This window comes from Erpetoichthys calabaricus, chromosome 7 (assembly GCF_900747795.2).
Source record: "Erpetoichthys calabaricus chromosome 7, fErpCal1.3, whole genome shotgun sequence".
Lineage (NCBI taxonomy): Eukaryota > Metazoa > Chordata > Cladistia > Polypteriformes > Polypteridae > Erpetoichthys > Erpetoichthys calabaricus.
In genome coordinates this window covers 74,025,513-74,050,032 of record NC_041400.2, presented here as the reverse complement: position 1 = coordinate 74,050,032, position 24,520 = coordinate 74,025,513, and the positions used below count along the sequence as shown (strand labels likewise).

At 38.9% G+C, this 24,520-nt stretch overlaps 1 protein-coding gene across 4 annotated transcripts in view; it reads left to right on the top strand.

Moving 5' to 3' along the window:
* rtkna (rhotekin a) overlaps positions 1 to 24,520 on the top strand; it is a 277,698-nt gene that overhangs the window by 74,393 nt on the left and 178,785 nt on the right. The window contains exon 1 of one of the 4 annotated variants that reach the window (XM_028804656.2): positions 3,080 to 3,700. The exons of the other annotated variants lie outside the window; for them this stretch is intronic. Coding sequence (XP_028660489.1) covers positions 3,605 to 3,700 — 96 coding nt within the window. The 5' untranslated portion in view covers positions 3,080 to 3,604. Of the gene's footprint in view, positions 1 to 3,079; positions 3,701 to 24,520 lie in introns of those variants that run through there. 4 annotated transcript variants of the gene reach the window in all.

Here is a 24,520-nt window from a genome sequence, read left to right as displayed (position 1 = left end):
ACCTCTATAATGATTGATTTTTCAAAATTTAATTTTATCAGAAGTATTTAACCTAATGAAAATGTGTTAGTGTGTTCAGTCTAAATCTAAACATTGTTAGAAATACAAAGTTTACAAAGTTACAGCCTTTCAAAATGCTTTACAGATAGACAATATGCAAACTAAGAATTTGGAAATGCTGCTCAATAATGGATGGTCTGGTAAGATGCTTTGTGAATTTGACTGTCCCCAAATATTATCCATTATTTCTGTTACTAGATCATGACTTTTGATATGTTCACAACATTTTGAAAGGTGCAGTGCTTAATGCCACTGTGTCAGAGGTTTTATCACAATCACATTAGCATTAGGCAAGGGGTATTTTTAGCATAGCGTGTAGACAACAATAGCACAGAATTTAGAGGTCATTTTACTGTGCACGCTCTAGTGTTTTACAGTATGCAATTTGAAGCAAGTATAGCCAATTGAACATGAACTTTAATAAAAATGACAATATATACTGTGGTTAGTGAAGTGTATTAGAAAACTGGTGTTTTTAATGGTATAAAATTTGCAATAGGAATCTATCTTCCCTAAAGGTCAGCACAGTAGAGTATACTGAAATGCTTGTGTGCAGTGTAATTTATCAGATCACTGGCTCATCTAGTGATGAAAAGGCTAAATTTGAAGGGGAGTTTAGAGTATAGAGAACAATGCTACAGTAATTATGAACAGGTCATCTGCCATGCACGGTCTATGTTTATTAAATACTTGTCTATCCACCACTGCTATTAAAAGTTCAGTAAGTCCAAGACTTTAAAAGGCTAGCCTGTCAAGTAATTCAATAACCTCATCAAACTCTCATTAATCCATTAAGGACATAAGAAATTTGACAAACGAGAGGAGGCCATGCAGTCCATCAAGCCAATTTGTTTACATAATAGCTAAGCTGGCCCAATATCACATTCAGATTTTTCTTAGTTTGTCAAGGTTTCTGCTTCAACTACATGTCTCTATGTACTCGTGTACTGCTAGTTGTACAGAGAGTCTATCACAGCAGCAAAGGGACCAAGGCAGGAACCAACCCTGGAAGGGATGCAAGCTCACTCATTTTGCATGAATTTTCAGACTTTACATTCAGATTCATAGAGCACATATTTGCAAGGTATTACAAAGCATCCAAAAATATATAAAGCAGCAAAATAAAGAAGCAACTCAATATTATTCAGTTACATAATGAAACACAGAGCTTGTAAGCCTAGGATGAGATCACAAAAGTAAAGTTAGTATATAGGATGGATTGATAGTAGTTTTTCAACTATAGTAGTGTCAGCATCAGCACAGTAGGTACACAAGTGTCAGAGAGTAAAACAAAGTTACAACTACACCTGTAGACCCTTGCATAAGGTATTGGTTTTTGCAGATTCTGACACATGAATACTTTTTCCAATGATTGATCAACCATTTAACAGCTGCACATGCTTTTAAACATCATTTTGTTAAAACACTTGTACCAGAGAACTGTTTCCCGCAATATGAGCTTGAACTTATTCAGTGTTGAAAAGTCACGGGCAATTTAGTGATTTGTAAAATGCATTTAAAATTAAGGCATTGTCTGCACTGAACCCTTTAAATTGTATAGCACGTCCTGTAAAGTATCAGTAGCTGTTCTTGTTCCATTATATGCACCATAATCACTATTCTGTGGTAAGTCGAATAAATAAACATTACTAGAACAAGGTGGCAGTCCGGAAACGAATTAGATGAGTAAGTGCTCTTTCCCCGTTTTCCCTGTGCTGTAAGATGTACCATGTCATTTTTTAGTCATGTGCGTGCAATAGAGCGCAGTGCTCACTCTGCCTTTTTTTTCTCCTGGGGTCCCTTTAGCCACTGACTAGTTTTCCATATTCTTAAGTTTTGCTCCAGGAGTATCCAGGGAAGCGAGTGTGCCGGGGTGGAGTATGCTTCGCCGGATGAGGGAGAGGGGAGGGAGAGGGGGAGACGGGTTTCCTGTCGGACTGGAGCAGCTAGAGTCTGCTTTGTGCTTAATCTTCGCTCAGATGTGCAAGGAGAGGGTCGAAGGGAATTGGAACTCTGCATATCGTTTCAAAGGGGACGCTAGTCTGAAGAGACGTGGATTTTTAAGACAATCCGATTCAAATATGCTGCTGAACCCTGGCCGCAGGTGGATCGTGAGCTTCATTCTGGACACACTGCATTGATTAACATTTGGGAGGCTTCACTGACAGGACCGCTGAAGAAGTAAAACTTTGTTAATAACTACATTAGTCGGATAGCACAGTAGCGTTTTGTCTTATGATTTTTTTTTTATATTTTGTGAAAAGTACACAGGGTCATTACTCGCTATTTACTCATCACAGGACGCTAGACAGTTTTTCTACTGAAATTCCCCTTCCCGGCTGCACTATTCATTGTTTTATTTTGTGTAAAGGAGCAGCTAGCACAGTCTCTGAATACAAATACAGTCAGATTCACAGCTTCCAGTAATTTACAGTTATTTAACAATAGAAAACGCAATGCTCGAGATCCACTAGGACATCTTCTCAGTATCGTCTTTTTTCGGAATATTGTTCAAATGATTTCATTATGAAGATAAACTTCAGTTTGTTGACGGGTTAAAAAGCTGCTATTAATGGAGGTTAGATTATTTTAATGCTTTGTATGGTGTACTTGTTTTTGCGTTAAATTATGGCATGATATGTTGTAAACCCCATAACGGAAAAAAGCCCCTGCTCAAGGAACTTCATCAACAATCAATTGAAACTCTATCCAGTCGTTTAACCGTGCAAATCTCGGACCTGCACTCAGACTGTTTAATACAGCACACCAACACTGCTCTCAGGTTAAACTGCAGTGACCTTGGGCACACACACACACACACACACACACATGCCTACTCCACAGTCTTATAGTTGAGGTGCATGGAGAAGTACCCAATATGTCCGTTTTCTCTATTGCTGTGTACTCACTTTAATAAGGAAGATTGCACAACTAAGGCACCCCGTTAAGAGAGGGGACCCCTTGTGCTATGCAATCACTTTAACCCAGTGAATCTGATCGTCTGAAAAAATGTGATAACCTATATTTTTACATATTGTGAATACGGGATTCTGTTGAGTTGTAGTCCTCTTTGAATACGTGCATTTCAACAATTTTAACCCAACGGAGACCTGGACTGCACTTTAATTCGCATAACTTAGTGCGCGTGGGCGTCGAGAATTGAAACTTCGGGGAGACCCTTTAGGGCGAGCCCACGAATCAATAAAGCCAACGATTTGCCCTTAGCTTTCCGGCATGTGGGGGCTGAAAAAGGCGATTGTTCGAAGGACCTAGATATGACATACAGTCATGAATACAAAGAGATAGCTGTGTATAAAGGCGCCGCACGAGCCTTGACAGTTAGCCACACGAGGGAAACGGACTGGAGAGCGGCTGGAACTCCAAAGTACAATTCTAAAGCCATTGCAGGACAGGCGTCTGTCAAGATCAAGAGGATTAACCGCGAGGATCTTTATGAATTAAACAAATCCCTTATACTTGGGCGTTTAAGGGGCCAAGTTGGCATCGTATTTTTTCCCAATCGTTGAACTTCAACTTGAAAGGGATGCCGGTGGAGAAGTTTGTGGACATGGAGAACAAACTGCGAATCCTGGAGGATCTGAATATGATGTACATCCGGCAGATCGCTCTTAGTCTGCAGGTAACACAAGATGCCATTTACTACTTTTTCACAGTGACCTTTCTGACAATATGTTTTGGTCATTTTCATATTAATTACCTTGATTAGCTGACCACATTCAGCTTGTTTCCTGCTTACAGGGACTTGCTGGGAGACGACATCTTTTAAGATTTATGGCTAGACTCCTAGGTGGCAGATGTCACATTAATTCAATTGACAGACCCTTGTGCATGATATTTGTCAACAGCTGTAAGGTTGTAAAAATGCTGGAGGCGGAAAATGTTGTGTTGAGTGCCATCTATTGAGTCTCATTACAATATCGATTGATCTAGCAAAGAGCAAGGCGCCGCACTGTGTATTCAAAGGCAGCACCAGAGTTGACTTGTTTATGTCTATAATTTGTAACTACACTCAGTATGCAGCGCTACTACCGCTGATCCGGTTCAGGCCAGCATCGTGGAATTTGCACATATTCCCTTTGGTCAGAATGTGTTTTTCTGTATATACTCCAGCATTTCTCCCATATCCTAAATATCTTTGTGTTGGGTAAATTGGACCCTGTAAATTGGCTCATTTGCATGAGTATGCCCTGTGATGCATTGGTGACTTCACTCAGAGTTGGTTTCCGCCCTTTGCCAAATTCTGAATTGTATTAACAGGATTTCAAGATGGATTAATGGATTGAAGTTTATGCAATATCTGTGGTGAATGACATGTGTTAAGCACCGTTTAAGAAACATTTTTCCCTTTTTTCTTTGCTCTTTGTCAGTCATTGTCCCTTTAAAAGACTGTATACTTTTACATTTTAGATTTGGTTTGAATTAGTTTTTTTACTCCCAAGGTAAAGAAGGCCAATAACTACCAGCCTAGGTATATTCAATATGTTAAACTGTAATTAAAAAAGAAAGGCTTAAGTCAGTAGTGCCAGATGAGAGGGTGCGGATAGGAAACACTGGATCATAGTCAAGTATGATGTTCTGTTGAAGAGTCAGATAGAAAAAAAGTAGCATTCATGTGGCTAATAGCTTTAGAAGTGGCTGTTCTGAATGGACATGAAAAGGTTCACCATATGTTAAACTACTCTTGTTCTTTTAGTTTGCTGCCTTTATTTCTTAAACCTCCAGCCTTAGAATCTAAAGATTAACTTATGGCAAAGAATACAGACTGGCATGAGGTTATATGTAGCAGAATGGGAAGGCACATGATGGATTATTGGAAATCTACTGCCATCATACCTTGTTTGTTTTGTAATGCAGATTGGTGCTTTGACCTCATGACCAGCTTGTCAGTTGCAGAAGGCTTTGAGGCATGAAAGGACTTGTTATATGTGCTGGGGTTGGCTGGGGTGGGGGTTATGTCACATTTCTGATATTTCTCTGACCTTCCATATCCACTGCAAAATGATTTGGTAAAGGGATTATTATCAAGCTTGCTTTAATTTTATACAGCATTTTATTGACACCCCTCCACTAAGCAGAACCTTGATTAAAATGTAAAACTTAGGAAATATGCTCCTTTTTCACTGTAACCTGATTAGCAGAGTGCAGCAGGTGGGGAGAGTGAACTCCAGACGACCCATGCTGTTCTAATTCCTCCCCTGGACGAACCCACCCACCCCACCCCCTTGTCTCCGCTTCTTAACTGAATACCCATTTGAGCCTAATAAGCCTGCAGTTGTCTTAAGCTCCAAATGGAAAAGTCCAAAATTGACTTTGTAGACAGAATCAATTTAAAAGCTATATTAAAAGTAAACATAAAAAGTTCTCTATGGCCTCATACAGTAATATTTGCATAATTTTGACTTCATACAGTAATATTTGCATTATTTTAAGTAAAGAAAAGGGTCTATCCATTTGTTTTCTAACCCACTTTTGTAGTTTTGAGTCACTAGGAGCCAGTGCCATAATTATAAAACAAGGTGCCTTACCCACTTCATTAATCAGAGCACTTGGACTTTGCAATTAGCAGCTGTTTTAGTATTATTCTTGAAAAATCTTAGACTGCTCCATGAAAAGTGAAAACACCAAAGTGTTCAATTTTCACAGTATAAACAGAAGGGGGATTTTGTGTGAAGCTGTTTATCAGATTCCAGTTAAGTCTTTTAATGTTAGGACTTAACAGACTCCTTGCTTCTTCAGTTAACATAGGAGAGGCACTCACCAATAAGTAAAAACTTCATACATTTTGTAAATATATTTGTATTTAAAGTGAAGAAAGTTAGAGTTAACTCTAAAATACTGCAATTGACTACAGGGGTGCTGGTCATCATGACATTCAGTATTGAATTACACTGAATGCTAGTAGACTATTGTTGTGGTTGCTTGTTTTATTTTTATGTCATGGCAACACTGGCACCCCATTTTATTCATTCTTTATTCCATCCATATTCTCACCCTGAAATTTTTGTTACAGAGTTGCAAAGAGGTTGGGTCTGTCCAGATAATATCAGATATAAAGCATTAAGCTTAAGGCATGGACTGACTCTAGATGGAATGTACTCATGCACACATAGTAGAAATAGTAGTAGTAGTAGCTGTAAGTTGTTGTTTGTTGTTGTTGTTCCCACATGTTCTTCAGCTAATTTGAATGTCTTTGGAACATGGGACAAAACTAGTACCCAGAGAAAGCCCATGCGGACATGAAGAAACTATACATGCTCAACATAGACACACTAAGTGGGCTGAAAACCATTCTGTGAGATACAATACAATACAATACAGTTTATTTTGTATAGCCCAAAATCACACAGGAAGTGCCGCAATGGGCTTTAACAGGCCCTGTCTCTTGACAGCCCCCCCTGCCTTGACTCTTTAAGATACTGAGGAACTGTTCTGCCCAAGATTGTTAGAGTGACTGTAAAAAGTATTCACCTCTTTATACATTTTCGTATTTTATTATTACTCAACATTGAACCATAGCAGATTTAATTTGCACTTGTATCTAGAAGGTCAAATGTGTGGTGAGTCATTACTGGGACCTCACCTAACTCAATGAAAACAAAAGACTGAAAACTACAAGTTGGGCTGGATACAACAAAATATCTAAGTCACTGAATATCCTTAGGAGTCCAGTTAAATCAATAATTAAGAAATGGAAAGAGTATGAAACAGTGGTACATTTGCCTGAAGCATGCTGCTCACAAAAACTGAGTGATCATGGAAGAAGGCGACTAGTCATGGAGGCTATCAAGAGACCTATGATAACTCTGAAGGAGTTACAAGCTACAGTTGATCAGACTTACAAACACTGTGCATTCAGCAATTGTTGCTAAGTGCTTCACCAGTCTCAGCTTTATCTGAGAGTGGCAACGAGAAAGCACTGTTTGAAAAAAAGAGAGATCTTGGAGAGATATTGCTAGAAAATACATGGGAGACTACATTCACCTGATAGAAGGTTATCTAGTCAGATGATTCCAAAATTTAGCGTTTTGGACATCAGACTAAACCCCGTGATTTGGCCTAATAAGCAGACACTGCACATTATCAAAAATATACCACCTCCCAAGTGAAGCATGGTGGTGGAAGTGTCATGCAGTGAGGATGCTTCTCTGCAACAGGCTCTGGAAGGATTGTGTGGGTAAAGGGTTAAATGAAGGAAGATCCTGCAGGGAAGCCTGATTCAGTCTGTAAAAAACCTATACCTTGGGAGAAGATTTGTGTTCCAGCAAGGCGACTCCATAAAGCCAAAGTTACCGAGGAATGGCTTAAAATGACAATGTTAATGTCCAGGAGTGGCTGAGCCAGAGTTCAGATCTTATTCCAATTCAGAAATTATGCCTGAACTTGACAAAGGCTGTTCACTCATGATCACCATACAATCTGGACAGAGCCTCTAGCAGTTTTGGAAAGAAGATTGGGGGAAAAATTACACTGTCCAGATGTATTAAGCTGATAGAGACCTGTGCTCAAAGATGTAAGGCTATAATAGCTGTCAAGGGTGAATTTACTCAATACTGACTGAGGGGTTGAATATTTATCTGATCAATTCATTCTATTTTACAATTCTAATTATTTTAGATCAATTTGCAAGATCTGTTTTCACTTATGCATTACAAAGAGACTTTTTTCTATTGATCAATGTCAAAAAAAAAGTCTAATTAAATCCAATGTAGTTCAAAGTTGTATAATAATAAAATAAGAAAAATTCTAAATAGGGTGAATACTTTTTATAAGCACTGTTAGTTCATTTCAAAAGGGGTTTCTGTGTTTTTTAAGTAAAATGTATAGTTCAGTGTTCAAGATTTTTTTTTCAGTATAATGATAATTACAGGAGGTTTCCTCCTAAATCCCCAAGATAAGTCTATTAGTTTCATTGTCAATTCCAATTGGTCCAGTGTGGGTGTGCGTATGAGTGTGCCCTGTGATACCGTGACCCACTATGCAGGACATGGGTTCTCTGCAATTCTTTACTACATAAACAGGATAGAAAATGGATGTTTGTGATTTTGAGATCTAAAACAAGTTGGCAACTTAAAGCAGAGTGTCAGACTGTGGAATGTTTGGACTGTTGAACTTTAGTGCATGTATTACAGCATTTGAATGTTGAATGTGATATCAGTCCAAATGGGAGTCAATTGATTCATGATATCAGAGGAGTTGCTCTGAGACAAGGCAACAGGTGTAGTCTTGAACTTGGTATTGCTTGCATTACAGTTGTCTCATCACAATACTGTAGCCCGCTACATTTAGGCAAAATTCCTTCTCACTTTTAAGGGCTCTTTTCTTTCTTTTCTTTCTTCTTTCTTTCTTTTCTTTCTTTCTTTCTTTTCTTTCCCTTTCTTTCTTTCTTTCTTTCTTTCTTTCTTTCTTTCTTTCCTTACCTCATTTCCTTTATGTACTACCATTCAGTCATTCTCTAGAGACTAAGTGTGTACACATCATATTCTTTAATATTTGTCTACATGCACTGTAGCAGGGGCTTTTTATAATACATTCTGCCTTTTGCACATCCTGGTTGTGCAGAGACAAAGAAAGAGAGAGAAGGGTCAATATTTAATCAAGAACTTGCTCACACAGTGCAGAAAGCTCACCACTAGCTGCTCGTAGCTTAATTCCACTGTAATAAGAGTTCTTTACTGGGGAAATCAAGATCCCCCCTTTATTCAAATGCCCTTTAATACAACCCCAATTCCAATGAAGTTGGGACGTTGTGTAAAACGTAAATAAAAAACAGAATACAATGATTTGCAAATCCTTTTCAAATATTTATTCAATTGAATACACTACCAAGACAAGATATCCAATGTTCAAACTGATAAAGTTTATTGTTGTTTTGCAAATCTTCACCTCATTTTGAATTTGATGCCTGCAACATGTTCCAAAAAAGCTGGGACAGGGGCTTGTTTACCACTGTGTTATATCACCTTTCCTTTTAACAACACTCAATAAGCATTTGGGAACTGAGGACACTAATTGTTGAAGCTGTGTAGGTGGAATTCTTTCCCATTCTTGCTTGATGTACAACTTCGGTTGCTCAACAGTCCGGGGTCTCCGTTGTTGTATTTTGCGCTTCATAATGCGCCACACATTTTCAATGGGAGACAGGTCTGGACTGCAGGCAGGCCAGTCTAGCACCCGCACTCTTTTACTACGAAGCCACGCTGTTGTACACATGCAGAATGTGGCTTCGCATTGTCCTGCTGAAATAAGCAGGGACGTCCCTGAAAAGACGTCGCTTGGATGGCAGCATATGTTGCTCCAAAAACTTGTATGTACCGTTCAGCATTAATGGTGCCTTCACAGATGTGCAAGTTACTCATGCCATGGGCACTGACACACCCTCATACCATCACAGATGCTGGCTTTTGGACTTTGCGCTGATAACAATCCAGATGGTCCTTTTTCTCTTTGGCCCGGAGGACACGACATCCATGATTTCCAAAAACAATTTGAAATATGGACTCGTCAGACCACAGCACACTTTTCCACTTTGCGTCAGTCCATCTCAGATGAGCTCGGGCCCAGAGAAGCTGGCGGCATTTCTGGGTGTTGTTGATATATGGCTTTCGCTTTGCATGGTAGAGTTTTAACTTGCACTTGTAGATGTAGTGACGAAATGTGTTAACTGACAATGGTTTTCTGAAGTATTCCTGAGCCCACATGGTAATATCCTTTACAGAATGATGTCGGTTTTTAATGCAGTGCTGCCTGAGGGATCGAAGGTCACGGGCATCCAGTGTTGGTATTCGGCCTTGCTGCTTACGTGCAGAGATTTCTCCAGATTATCTGAATCTTTTGATGATATTATGGACAGTAGATGATGAAATCCCTAGATTCCTTGCAATTGTATGTTGAGAAACGTTGTCTTAAACTGCTGGACTATTTGCCCACGCAGTTGTTCACAAAGTGGTGAACCTTGCCCCATCCTTGCTTGTGAACAACTGAGCCTTTTGGGGATGCTCCTTTTATACCCAATCATGACAAACACCTGTTTCAATTAACCTGTTCACCTGTGGAATGTTCAAAACAGGTGTGTTTTTGAACATTCCTCAACTTTCCCAGTCTTTTGCTGCCCCTGTCCTAGCTTTTTTGGAACGTGTTGCAGGCATCAAATTCAAATGAGTGAAGATTTGCAAAACAACAATAAAGTTTGTCAGTTTGAACATTCAATATCTTGTCTTTGTAGTGTATTCAATTGAATATAGGTTGAAAAGTATTTGCAAATCATTGTATTCTGTTTTTATTTACGTTTTACACAATGTCCCAACTTCATTGGAATTGGGGTTGTACATAGCCACTAGATATTTTGGACAGCAAAATCTTAGATCTTTGAAAGGATCTACATGACTAATGTGTAGATAGTATGGAGATTAGGCACACAGAGAGGGAGTAAAATGTACATCCATGCATTCATTCTCTGAACCTGCTTACACCAATACTTGGTCACGAAGAACCAAAAGCTATCCATTAAACCTCAAGAGGAATATGCAGGCTTTATTAAAAGAAGTTTTTTTGAATTTTTTAGTGTGTTTGAAAAATGTATATCATGCTTGTTTGAGTGTGTTTGCATTTAAAATATTTTTATAAAATTCTGCCTTGGCTGAATGTAAAATATCAACTCTTCAATCACCTGATAAACTCAATCTCTTAGAGTTCAGTCCCTGAACTGAACAATTCAGAGGCAGTGTTTGTGAACAAATCAGTTGAGAGAGTTTAATTTGAAATGCTACTTTTTTCCCTTAATTTTCCTTCAACACCCATTCAGCCAGAAGTTGAACTGTGATTGTTAAGGAAGCAACCCTTTTTTCAGAGTGGCAGCTTCTTATTACAGCAGGGCAGCTGGCAAACAGCTAGCTGGATGTTAACGTTTTTGCTGTTTTGTTTAATTCTTTAAATAAATAGTTTTGTCTTCAAAATAATCAGCTACTAAGAAAATGTTCTTAGACTTTAGTCATTGATATTTATGGTTTTGTGCCACCATCTGGTCACCATATGTTTTATGATTTATTTAATTTCATTTTTCTTATGAGGTTCAGATGATATTAATATTCTTATTTTTCTAGTTGAATACAACTCCCTGTTTAAAATGTGTACTGTTTTGCTAGACAGCTCTTCGCTTAGCGAAAGATGGCAAAAATTATTACCAAAAAACTTGGAACTTTCAGATGTAAGGGAACATGGTAAATTCCATTTAGTTTTATCCAAATAAATACATCATCCACCATTTTGGGAGCTATGTCTAGAGGCCCATAAAGCCTATGCTTTGTTAATTTGTTCTGTTTTGGTGTGAATGCTTGCTTCATGAGTCCCTTCTTTATATGTTGTCTGGAATCATGGCTCTCAAATAACCTTTTGACTTCATATTTTTACCTTGCCCTTGAATAATTCTGGAATAAAACATCCTGCTTATATAATTTTTTGTCCCTGAATTCTCAATTTTTTCAAGAATGGTTTTCTACCATCTTTTTGTACTTATTCTTCATATGGTCTTACCTCTTGAGTGCCTCCATGTTTCTCTTGATCCAAATTAAACACCTCTAACCTGCTATTTTCCTTCCTTTACACAATTATTGTCTATATTGTATCTGTAATACTTTGATCAGCACTACTGCTATAGTAACCTTTTTGTTGAACTCTCTATTAGCACACTTTTGTTCTCTCAGTTATCTCATATTTGATAATTGTGGTTCCACAATGTGAATCATTCTATAAAAGTTATTTTTGACAATAACTGACAAATGACTAATGTAACCAAAAATACTGAGAACTTTACTAACAATACTATAAATAAATAGCATAAACAATAAAATGAAAATAACATTGAACAGAGTTGCAGAGTGTGACACTATGTGGTGCTCTTGCCTTAGAGTATCAGGAATTACAGTTCAGTTTCTTGCCACCTTCTCTCAGTGCCCTTTTCTTAGGTAGTCTGTTTACCTCCCAGATCCTAAGGATAGGCTAACTTTCGGTGTGTTAATATGACTTGCCATGCAATGATGTGCCAAACCTGGGTCGAATCATGGGATAAATGTCTTTTGTCCATGAACTTGCAATGCAAAAAGTTGACTCAGGTAATTGAAAGTTTGGAAATATTGAGTAGGATGACGTTGTTGCCTCTCAGCATAAGAGTTCAACGGTTCAGTTTCTGCAGACTTTGTGTAGTTTATTTTCTTTTCCCATATAAACCCAGATTTTTTATGGTAATTTACCATTAAAGTATATTGGCAATGGTACATTATGGTAATGCTGTGAGACAGTAAGAGCCTTTAATGTTAGTTGTGCACATGACAAAGAAGCAGTCACTCAGGGAAATATAGGTATATTATTGACAAGAAAGTGAATCGGAGTAGTTCTAATTTTTTTAATCATCTTCCTTGCTTCATTTTTGCTTTCATCTATGATGAGTGGGACACAAAGATGGCTTATCATCTCCTCACGTACAGACTGGGAATTGTGTAGAAAGCTGTCTGTGTTCCCTAGGGAGGGGAGCCCAAGAGCAGCAGAATGGTGATATTGTACTCATTTAGTGGTAGAAATTGCCCTGAAGCAGTTTATGGTGAAAGACTCTTTTATGTCAGAAAGAAATTTTAACAGACGCCTTTCGAAATGAATTGGCTTATTCTGTACTCTTTGGAAAAAGTGAAGTTTAATAGGCACTACAGAATAAATATGAAATAAACAGCATTGTAAGGAAAGAGGAATTCAGCAAAGGCTGTGTTCGTACACTGCACTCTTAGTGTGCTGCTTGAACCCGGATGGGTTATTTGACTCACACTATCATTTGGAATAGTTATTTGGCGCCCTTTGTCTTTTAGAAGTATGGCCATTATCCTTGCATTGCCCCATGTCTGCACCAACTTCAGAAACAAAATGCCCTAGCAAGAAAGAACTATGAAGCTTGTGACACAAAGAAATGTGTAGGTGGCTGCACACTTTTATTCTGTTACCCAGAGCTGGGTTATGCAGCTTCGATAGATAGATAAATGGATGGACATTATAGGTAATACTGCTAAGAAACAACAGGAATACATACAATAATGGGTGAACTGCTAGGGTAACAGAGTCTTACTGTGCTGGGAGTTCATTGCAGAGCCTGTCAGTGATTAGTGGACAGACTTCTTGTGTCTATATTTCTAGATTTCTGTTATCCACATTAAGGAGACCATAAAAGCATGGAATTAAAATGAATGGTACAAACTAAAGGGGGTGAAATAAAACCTAAACAACTTTATGATGACTATAGAAAAGAGAATCACATACAAACCTTATTTTTCTTTTTATAAGGTATGATGAGCAGTCACACATGAGGTTGTCCCTGTAGTAAGGATCTTTTTTAACCCTGATAAATAAAACTTGAAAAAAACTGAAAATATGGAATTAATTGTGTGTCCTACAGACTATAACATTCAATTTAACGCTGAGTAATTTATTGAGAGTAACACAGTAACAAAGTAGCCAATCCCACCTTATGCCATTGCTTAAATCCTAGTTCATTTTACACTTACTATTTCCAATTTTCAACGTTTTTCCAGTCAATGTACAGGCCAGGTGAAATTAATTTAGAACATTAGAACATCTAGATGAGAATGGGCCATTCAAGCCCAACAAAGCTCCCCAGTCCTATCCACTTAATTCTTCTACAGAAGCATCAAGTCTTGTTTTTAAAAGTCCCATATTCTTATCATCTACCACAATACTTGTTCACTTATTCCAGGTGTCTATGATTCTCAGTGTAAAGAAAAACTAGCTAATGTTTGTGTGAAATTTGCCCCAAGTTTCCAATTGTGTCACCATGTTCTTGATGAACTCATTTTAAATGACAGTCTGTCCACTGTACTAATTCATATTTTTTAAACACTTCAATCATCATCTTCTTCTTCTTTCGGCTGCTCCCGTTAGGGGTTGCCACAATGTATCAGCTTGTTCCATATCTTCCTGTCCCTCTGCATCTTGCTCTGTTGCAATCATCATCTGCATGTCCTCTCTCACCACATCCAAAAACCTTCTTTTAGGTCTTTCTCTTTCCTCTTCCCTGGCAGCTTTAGCCTTAGCATCCTTTCCCAATATACCAAGAATCTCTCCTCTGAACATGTCCAAACCAACACAATCTTGTCTCTCTGACTTTGTCTCCCAACCATACAACTTGAGCTGACCCTCTAATGTGATCCTTTGTATTCCTGTCCATCCTCGTCACATCCAATGCAAAACTTAGCATCTTTAACTCTGCCACCTCCAGCTCTGTCTCCTGCTTTCTGGTCAGTGCCACCGTCTCCAACCCATATAACATAGCTGGTCTCACTACCATCCTGTAGACCTTCCCTTTCACTCTTGCTCATACCTGTCTGTCACAAATAACTCCAGACACTCTTCTCCACCCATTTCACCCTGCCAGCACTCACTTTTTCACCTCTCTTCCAAAATCCTTGTTACTCTGTACTGTTGATTCCAAGTATTTAAACTCACCCACCTTCGCCAACTCTACTCCCTGCATCCTCACCATTCCACTGACCTTTCTCTCATTCACACATGTATTCTGTGTTGTTCCTAATGACCTTCATCCCTCTCCTCTCTAGAACATATCTCCATCTCTCCAATGTCTCCTCAACCTGCTCCCTACTCTCGCTACAGATCACAATGTCATCAGCCAACATCATAGTTCAAGGGGACTCCTGTCTAATCTCATTTGTCATCCTGTCCATCACCACTGCAAATAAGAAAGGACTCCGAGCCAATACCTGATGTAATCCCACCTCCACGTTGAATGCATCCATCACTCCTACTGCAGACCTCTCCACTGTCACAGACTTCCCTTGCTACATATCATGTACAACTTTTACATACTTCTCTGTCACTCCCAACGTCCTCATATAATACCACAACTCCTCTCGAGGCATCCTGTCATATGCTTTCTTCAGGTCCACAAAAACACAATGCCACTCCTTCTGGCCTTCTCTATACTTCTCCATCAACACCCTCAGAGCAACATTGCATATGTGGTGCTCTTTCTTGGCATGAAACCATACAGCTGCTCATCACCTCCCTCCTCTTTCCCATAACTCCATGCTGTGGCTCATCAATTGTATCCCCCTGTAGTTAATACAGCTCTGTACAACCCCCTTATTCTTAAAAATTGGCACCAGTGCACGTCCCCACTCCTCAGACATCCTCTCAATTTCCAAGATTCAATTAAACAATCTGGGCTAAACACTCCATCGCCATCTCTCCTAAACCCCTCCATTCTTCCACAAGGTATGTCATCTGGACCAATGGCCTTTCCATTCCTCATCCTCTTCATTGCTGTCCTTACTTCCTCCTTGCTAATCCGTTGCACTTCCTGATTCACTATCTCCACATCATCCAACCTTCTCTCTCTCTCTGTCTCATTTTCTTCATTCAATAGCCTCTCAAAGTATTCTTTCCAACTTTTCAACACACCCTCCTCACTTGTGAGTATGTTTCCATCTTTATCCTTTATCACCCTAACCTGCTACACATCTTTCCCAGCTGGGTCCCTCAGTCTAGCCATTCAGTACAGGTCCTTTTTTCTCACCTTAGTGTCCAGCCTCTCATACAACTCATCAAACGCCTTGTCTTTAGCCTTCGCCACCTCTCTCTTCACCTTGCGCCTTATCTCCTTGTACTCTTGTCTACTTTCTGCATCTCTGACTATCCCACTTCTTCTTTGCCATCCTCTTCCTCTGTATACACTCCTGTACTTCCCCATTCCACCACCAGGTTTCCTTTTCCTTTTTCTTCTGTATAGATGTCATGCCAAGCACCCTTCTTGCTGTAGTTACCCAGCTGTCTGGTAACTTCACTACCACCCAGTGCCTCCCTAAATTCAACATTGCATTCTTCCTTTTTCAACTTCAACCATTTGATCCTTGGCTCTGCCCTCACTCTCCCTCCTCTTTTTGATCTCCAACATCATCCTACAGACCCCCATCCAATTCTTTTTTTTTTTTAATTTTATTGTAATCATTCCATACAAATATATCAATTTTTACAAAAAAATAGGATTGAAAACAAGTCAACCCCCATCCCTGAGAAAGAGAGCATGGCCAACGGACTAAAACTTAAAAAAAAGTAAAAATAAATACATTGATGAGTTTATTAGGTGGATAAAGATAAATGGAGAAGAAAAAGAAATGGGGAGGGAATCTACTTCCTCAGTGCTTTAAGAGCTTATTCTAAAGTATTATTGATTAGATCCTGCCAGGTTTTGAAAAAGTTCTGCTCGGATCCTCTAAGTGAGAATTTGATTTTTTTCCAGTTTCAAATAATATAAAACATCAGTTACCCACTGACTTAAAAGAGGAGAGTTAGGATTCTTCCAGTTTAGCAAAATAAGTCTGTGTGCCAATAGTGTAGTGAAGGTTATCACAGTTTGTTTGTCCTTCTCCACTTTAAGCCCATCTGGAAGAACACCAAACACAGCTGTTAGTGGATTAGGAGGGATTGTGACACCAAGGCTGTCTGAAAGGCACTTAAAAATTTTTTGTCCAGAATGATGTTAATTTGGTGCAGGCCCCAAAACATGTGACCCAGTGAGGCTGGAGCTTGATTGCAGCATTCACAGGTTGGATCTTGCCCCTGGAAACATTTGGACAATTTCAAGCGAGACAGATGTGCTCGATATATAATTTTGAGTTGAATAATTGTATGCTTTGCACATATGGAGCTTGAATGAATTCTCTGCATTGCTACCTTCCACTCCTTTTCTGATATGTTGAATGAGAGATCATTTTCCCATTGTCCTCTTGGATCTTTTAAAGGGAGGGACTGTAAAATATTTTTATATATTGCAGAAAGGGTGTCTGAGTCCTCGAGACTGAGCAATATTTTTTACACAATAGAGGAAGGTGGGAGATGGGGAAAATCGGGCAGGTTCTGTTTGACAAAGTTTCTAATTTGAAGATAATGAAAGAAATGTGTTGCTGGAAAATTAAATTTGGAATGTAATTGTTCATAGGATGCAAAGATGTTGTCTATATAAAGATCTCTAAGCAATTTAATCCCAAATGCTTTCCAGATATTAAAAACTGCATATGTTTGCAAGGGTTGAAAAAGGTGGTTCTCATGCAGAGGTGCCACAGATAAAAGGTTCTCCATCTTAAAATGCTTTCTACATTGGTTCCATATTCTGAGTGAGTGAAGCACAATTGGGTTATCAGTATATTGGCGATAACTTGCATTTATTGGGGCACAAAGCAGGGAATATAGAGAAGTACTGCAGGATTTTATTTCTATTGCGGACCAAACCTGTGTATGTTCATCTATTTGTGTCCAGTTTTTATAGATTGTATGTTTGCTGTCCAGTAATAAAACTGAAAGTTAGGTAGAGCCATGCCACCTTCTGTCTTAGGTCCTTGTAGAGTTGCTTTTTGGATACGTGGATGTTTTAGGTTCTAAATAAATGAGGTTATGGTTGAATCTAACTACTTAAAGAATGATTTATTGAATTCTCAAGCATACAATATTAGATTGGACACCTTCCCTTTTATTATTGCAGATCAGTTTAAATACCTAGGGTAAATATCACAAGTAAACATAAAGCTCTTTATCAACAAAATTTCGCCATCTGTATGGAAAAAATTAAGCAAGACTTGCATAGATGGTCAACCATCCATCTCACTCTAGCTGGAAGAATTAATGTTGTTAAGATGAATTTCCTTCCTAAGCTTCTCTTTTTATTTCAAATCATTCCAATATACATCAATAATCATTCTTTAAGCAATTAGACCACCATCCTATTCTGCCTAACTACACTTTCCCTTGCCAACACTTTGCAGTCTTTAATCTCCTTCAGACTGACTCTTCTGCATAGGATATAATCTACCTCTTCTTAAAATATGTATTCACCACAGCCATACCCATCCTTTCGCAAAATCCACTATCATCTGACCTTCTTCGTCCCTCTCCTTGACACCATACCTACCCATTAACTCCTTGTCTCTTCTGTTCCTTTCCCCAGCATGTCCATTGAAATTCACTCCAATCACCACTTTCTGACCCTTGGGTACACTGTCCATCACTTCATCCAACTCACTCCAGAAATCTTCTTTCTCATCCATCGCACACAACCTGTGTGGCATATGCACCAACTTCATTCATCATCACACCTGCAATTTCCATCTTCATAATCATTTCTCTGTCTGACACTCTTTTCACCTCAAAAACACTCTTGACATATTGTTTCTTCAGGATAACCCCTAACCCATTTCTCCTCCCATCCACACCATGATGGAACAATTTGAATCTACCTCCGATCCACCTGGCCTTATTCCCATTTAGTCTCTTGCATGCACAGTCTATCAACCTTCCTTCTTTCCATCATATTGGCTAACTCTCTTCCCTTACCAGTCATACTGCCAACATTCAAAGTTCATACCCTCAGATACAGTGCATCCGGAAAGTATTCACAGCGCATCACTTTTTCCAGATTTTGTTATGTTACAGCCTTATTCCAAAATGGATTAAATTCATTTTTTTCCTCAGAATTCTACACACAACACCCCATAATGACAACATGAAAAAAGTTTACTTGAGATTTTTGCAAATTTATTAAAAAGAAAAAAAATTGAGAAAGCACATGTACATAAGTATTCACATCCTTTGCAATGAAGCTCAAATTGAGCTCAGGTGCATCCTGTTTCCCCTGATCATCCTTGAGATGTTTCTGCAGCTTAATTGGAGTCCACCTGTGGTAAATTCAGTTGAGTTGGACATGATTTGGAAAGGCACACACCTGTCTATATAAGGTCCCACAGTTGACAGTTCATGTCAGAGCACAAACCAAGCATGAAGTCAAAGGAATTGTCTGTAGACCTCCGAGACAGGATTGTCTCGTGGCACAAATCTGGGGAAGGTTACAGAAAAATTTCTGCTGTTTTGAAGGTCCCAATGAGCACAGTGGCCTCCATCATCCGTAAGTGGAAAAAGTTCGAAACCACCAGGTCTCTTCCTAGAGCTGGCTGGGCCATCTAAACTGAGCGATCGGGGGAGAAGGGCCTTCGTCAGGGAGGTGACCAAGAACCCGATGGTCACTCTGTCAGAGCTCCAGAGGTCCTCTGTGAAGAGAGGAGAATCTTCCAGAAGGACAACCATCTCTGCAGCAATCCCACCAATCAGGCCTGTATGGTAGAGTGGCCAGACGGAAGCCACTCCTTAGTAAAAGGCAAATGGCAGCCCGCCTGGAGTTTGCCAATAGGCACCTGAAGGACTCTCAGACCATGAGAAAGAAAATTCTCTGGTCTGATGAAACAAAGATTGAACTCTTTGGTGTGAGTGCCAGGCGTCACGTTTGGAGGAAACCAGGCACCGCTCATCACCAGGCCAATACCATCCCTACAGTGAAGCATGGTGGTGGCAGCATCATGCTGTGGGGATGTTTTTCAGTGGCAGGGCCTGGGAGACTAGTCAGACTAAAGGGAAAGATGACTGCAGCAATGTACAGAGACATCCTGGATGAAAACCTGCTCCAGAGCGCTCTTGACCTCAGACTGGGGCGACGGTTTATCTTTCAGCAGGACAAATACCCTAAGCACACAGCCAAGATATCAAAGGAGTGGCTTCAGGACAACTCTGTGAATGTCCTTGAGTGACCCAGCCAGAGCCCAGACTTGAATCCGATTGAACATCTCTGGAGAGATCTTAAAATGGCTGTGCACTGACGCTTCCCATCCAACCTGATAGAGCTTGAGAGGTGCTGCAAAGGGGAATGGGCGAAACTGGCCAAGGATAGGTGTGCCAAGCTTGTGGCATCATATTCAAAAAGACTTGAGGCTGTAATTGCTGCCAAAGGTGCATCGACAAAGTATTGAGCAAAGGCTGTGAATACTTATGTACATGTGATTTCTCAGTTTTTTTTTATTTTTAATACATTTGCAAAAACCTCAAGTAAACTTTTTTTCATGTTGTCATTATGGGGTGTTGTGTGTAGAATTCTGAGGAAAAAAATGAATTTAATCCATTTTGGAATAAGGCTGTAACATATCAAAATGTGGGAAAAGTGATGCGCTGTGAATACTTTCTGGATACACTGTATACTCTCTTTACCTTCCTCCTCTCTTCGTTCCTCCAGACATGTCTCCCACTCTTCTTCTCCTTCTTCACCCAACAGTAGCCCAATTTCCACCAGCACCCTGTTGGCTAACAGTACTAGTGGTGACCGCTGTTAAACCAGGCCTTGACCTATCCGGTATGGAAATCTGTATTTTTGTCCGCATGTTGATCTGGCAAAATTTTACCCCAGATGCCCTTCTGGACATAACCCTCCCCATTTATCTGGGCTTGGGACCAGCACAATGAAACACACTGGTTTGTGCATCTCCTCTTAATCTTCTTTTGCTAAAAAAAAAAAAAACTGAAAAGGCTCAGCTCTTTTAATCTTAACCCTAATTCTTCCCCAGTATTGTTAATCAGTGAATTTCACCTTTGTTCATCGAATTGTTTACTGATAATTCATCTGGTTTTAGTAGAATTTTTTCTTTTCAATACCAGCAGTCCACAATGCTTTGCGAGAACAGTGCAATGTCCTCCAGAACTGTAACAGCCAACATTGATGGGACCGCTCTCGGGTATATAATGCTGATCACTTGCATTACAGACTCTGTGGGACGAGTTATCTGTTCCAAATGTGCAAGTCGATCTTTGAGTTTCACATCAACATAAGAGACGAAGGTGTATGCCCTATGTATGCATAATAATTAGGCCCGTGGCACAGCGAGAGTGAAAACAATTTTTGAAAGAGCCTGATGCTCCCCTTCCTATGAAATAATGATAATAATGAAAGGTTTATTACTATTTACAAAACATTTCTATCTTTTTTGATAGACGAAAAAGTGCAAAGTAACAGCACAGACAGTTTGGAGAACCTTCAGAGCAACTTCAAAAAATAGAACGAGCCAGCGGCTTCAATCATAACATGTCACTTTGAATTTTCTGCTTTTAAAAGACCTACATTTTTTTTCTAACTTTTGAGTATGATTTCGTCATTTCTGCTTTTTTTTTGACAAAAACTATGATTGCGCCACTCTGACTGCCTACTTTCTTCTTTGATATCACATAGGTACGGTGGTGCAGTGGTTGGCACTGGCACAGCTCAGGTCACCTTTTTGGCTACAATAATTGGTTCAGTATAGTTGGCAGTCGTTTCTCTAGCTCTCAGGGACACTTTAAAGATGACTGCACCATTATAATCCAGTCAAATCTAGTTCAGTTAGACCCTCCCCATTGAGTTTAATGCAGTTCGGCAAGTTCGGTGAATATCACAAGCATTTGATATTCGGGGACATTTCGGGGAACTCACAGCGAAGTGAACTGAACTTGGCATTGTTTCGCTCATCATTAATCCCCAGTAAAATTGGCATTGGCCTAGTCTTTCTTATCTCAACTTTTTCTAGCCCTTCTATGTCCTTTTTGTAGCCTGGAGACCAAAACTTTATACAATACTCCATATGAGGCTTTACCAGTGCGTTATAAAGCTTGAGCTAATGTATTTGTACTCCAAACATTGTGCTGTATAACCTAACATTCTATTAGCCTACTTAATGGCTTCTGAACACTGTCTGGCAGTTGATAGTGTCGAGTCCGCTACAACTCCTAAAACCTTCTCATGTGTTGCTAAATGTTGTCCTCAATAGTTCCTTCCATTAATTTTCCTGTGATGCACATTAAGCTTACTGTGGAGACCTCAGGAAAATGTGAGTTTAAAGCTTCTGCTCTTTCAATGTCTGTATTTTTTAATTCCACTTTACTATTCCTGATGGACTTCACCTCCTTCTTGACTGTTCTTTTACTACTAAAATACTTGAAGAATCTCTTTGGTTCATCTTTTGCCTTATCTGCTATATTCCTCTCTAACTGCCCTCATGTTCTCATATGCCTTACGATTCACATTGGAGTTATCAGTCTTATATGCCTTATACAGTTGTTTTTTCCTTTGCACCTTCTTTTTCAACTCTTCACTAACAACTGTTCAGTTTTTTTTTTTTTTATTTCTTACTAATTCCAAATTTAGGTATGTAGCTGTCCTGCATTATACCATAAAACTTGCCTCCGCACTTAAAAGCTTATTCCAGTCTACAGTATCTTTCTTAGACTTTTCCGCATCTGCTCAAAATTTGCCCTACCAAAGTAAAACTTAACATTTTTTGTCTTTGCATGAGCACTCATCCAAACATAGAGACATGTATTATATTGTGGTTTCTTGTCCCTAGTCACCCAATCGCCTCTACACCCTCAGTTCTATCTTAAATTATTACAAAATACTAAATCTAGACAGGTTTCTCAACACGTTGGTGATGTAACATACTATGATTTGATTACAATGCTTTTAAAACTCCTGTTGTTGTGCTCCACATTTGCAATGTTTTCCCAGTTAATATTCGGGTAGTAAAAGTCATCCATAACTATAATATTTCCCTGTAACCTTGCCCTTTTAATATTACTAAAAGGATATGCATTGAAATTACTCTCTGCATTGGGGGATCTATAGCACACTCCTAAAATAAGGCCTCTTTCCCTAATGTTTTCCAGATGAAGCCATATGTCTTCACTAAGATGGAGCTCATCGTCCAGCTGAGGAGGACTTGCTTTTAAATTCTATTTGACATAAACAGCAACCCCCACCTCCTTTTCTATTCTTTCTATTGTTCCTAAAAATGTGTATCCCTCTATGTTATACTCATCCCCATCTTTATTTAGCTAGGTTTTTATTTATTTTTTATTATATATGTGACAGGTGAGTCGCTGCCTTGCACCCAAAAGACGAGGCTGAGTCTTAAGATTTCAACTTTAATTTCAATTGGTGGCTAGTTTTTGCTGCTAATTAACTAATTAACTTGTTTTTTTTAAGGGTTGTTCCCTTGAATTTCTTCTTCAATTATCTGAATTGCTTCATTTCTTACCTTAAATGGCATCCACAAAGAAATGAAATGTGAAGTGAGTAAGCCAACAGAAGACCAACTAAGTCAAGGCCTCAAACTCGAACCAATTTCACTCCAACTAGTTGCTTATTTAAGTGCCGATTCTTGTTGTTAAATAAAACAATTCTTTAATTACTTGGTTTGTTGCTGCTCTCATTGTGCAATAGCATACATTTCCAGCATTGTTTTTCTCTTTTCTAAGAACACTGTTAAAATGTTTTGGGGATCTGAACAGATTAACATTCCTGAGATCTTCATCTTTCTTTATTTTCAGATATTGTATCATGGACACAGTTTGCTGGTCATGTTTTGGCTCATTTTGCATCTCATTATCGTTTGGCTGCTAATTAAGGAAAAAGAAACAGTTAAGGGGGTCTGAGTATTCAAGAGCAAGTCAATTAAAATTAATTCAAAAAAGGTTAACTAGCAGCAAAAACAGGTCACTAATTGAGAAAAAGGTTAAAATGAAAATCTGCAGCCATTGAGGCCCTCCTTGACCAGAGTTAGGGATCCCTGTTGTAAATGATGAGGTAGAATTTACATTACTATGTATTACTTGCTCATGGTCACGTGGTGCCAGTAGTGGGCACTATACCACATTACTAGCAGTTTGGTTCCTGGCAGAGCTGCATTCTATGAGGAATTTGCTTGTTTTACCTGTTCATGTCAGCTTATGCTGTAAAAAGTTCTACTGTAAGTCTTTACTTGTACTTGAAGACTGTTCACTGTATAGCAACCTTCTAAAGTGTTTACTGTAAATGTTTGTGTAAAATAAAATTTGTTTTTGGGCGCATCCTTTGTTCTTGATATAGCCTCTGGATTCCTGCAATCTTGTCAAAGTAAATAGCACCAAAAAATAAAAATATGGATTGATCAATTTCTTCGATAGTGCAAGACTCTTAAGACAAATGTGCAGTCTTTAGGCTCCCAGGCCATTTAAGCTTCAGTTTTTTTAAAATTATATCTTAAACAAAAATTAAAAAAACTACTAGAACAAAGTAATTCCTCATTACATCATCTCTTTTCAGTCTGATTGTGTTTTCTTGCTTCGTCACCCTCCATTCTCAATCAATTCCTATACAGCAGCCCCGTGACCACACATGGAGATTAAATAGCTTCAGCACCTTTCTTTGGTAAAGAGGTCAACAACCAACACTTTACAACAATTCCAAAGCTTTCCTATACGTTCCTGAAGTTACTTCATTTGTTTGAAGGCTGTCTGTAATATCACAATTGGTATCCACGTAAGGAATGGATCATGTTCTCCAAAGGTCAAGGCTTACTGTATGTCCTAATTTTAAACGATTTAATTATAACGCTTCAACAGCAAAACCACAAGTAAATTTAAAACAGCCTATTTGTAGCTTCCAGCTTTTCCAAAAGATTTCACTGTATGGCAGTCACGTTGGTAATCCTAATGGTCTGCAGATAATACTACTCATAGTCTTAAGTAATGTTCTTGTACTACCAGTTAA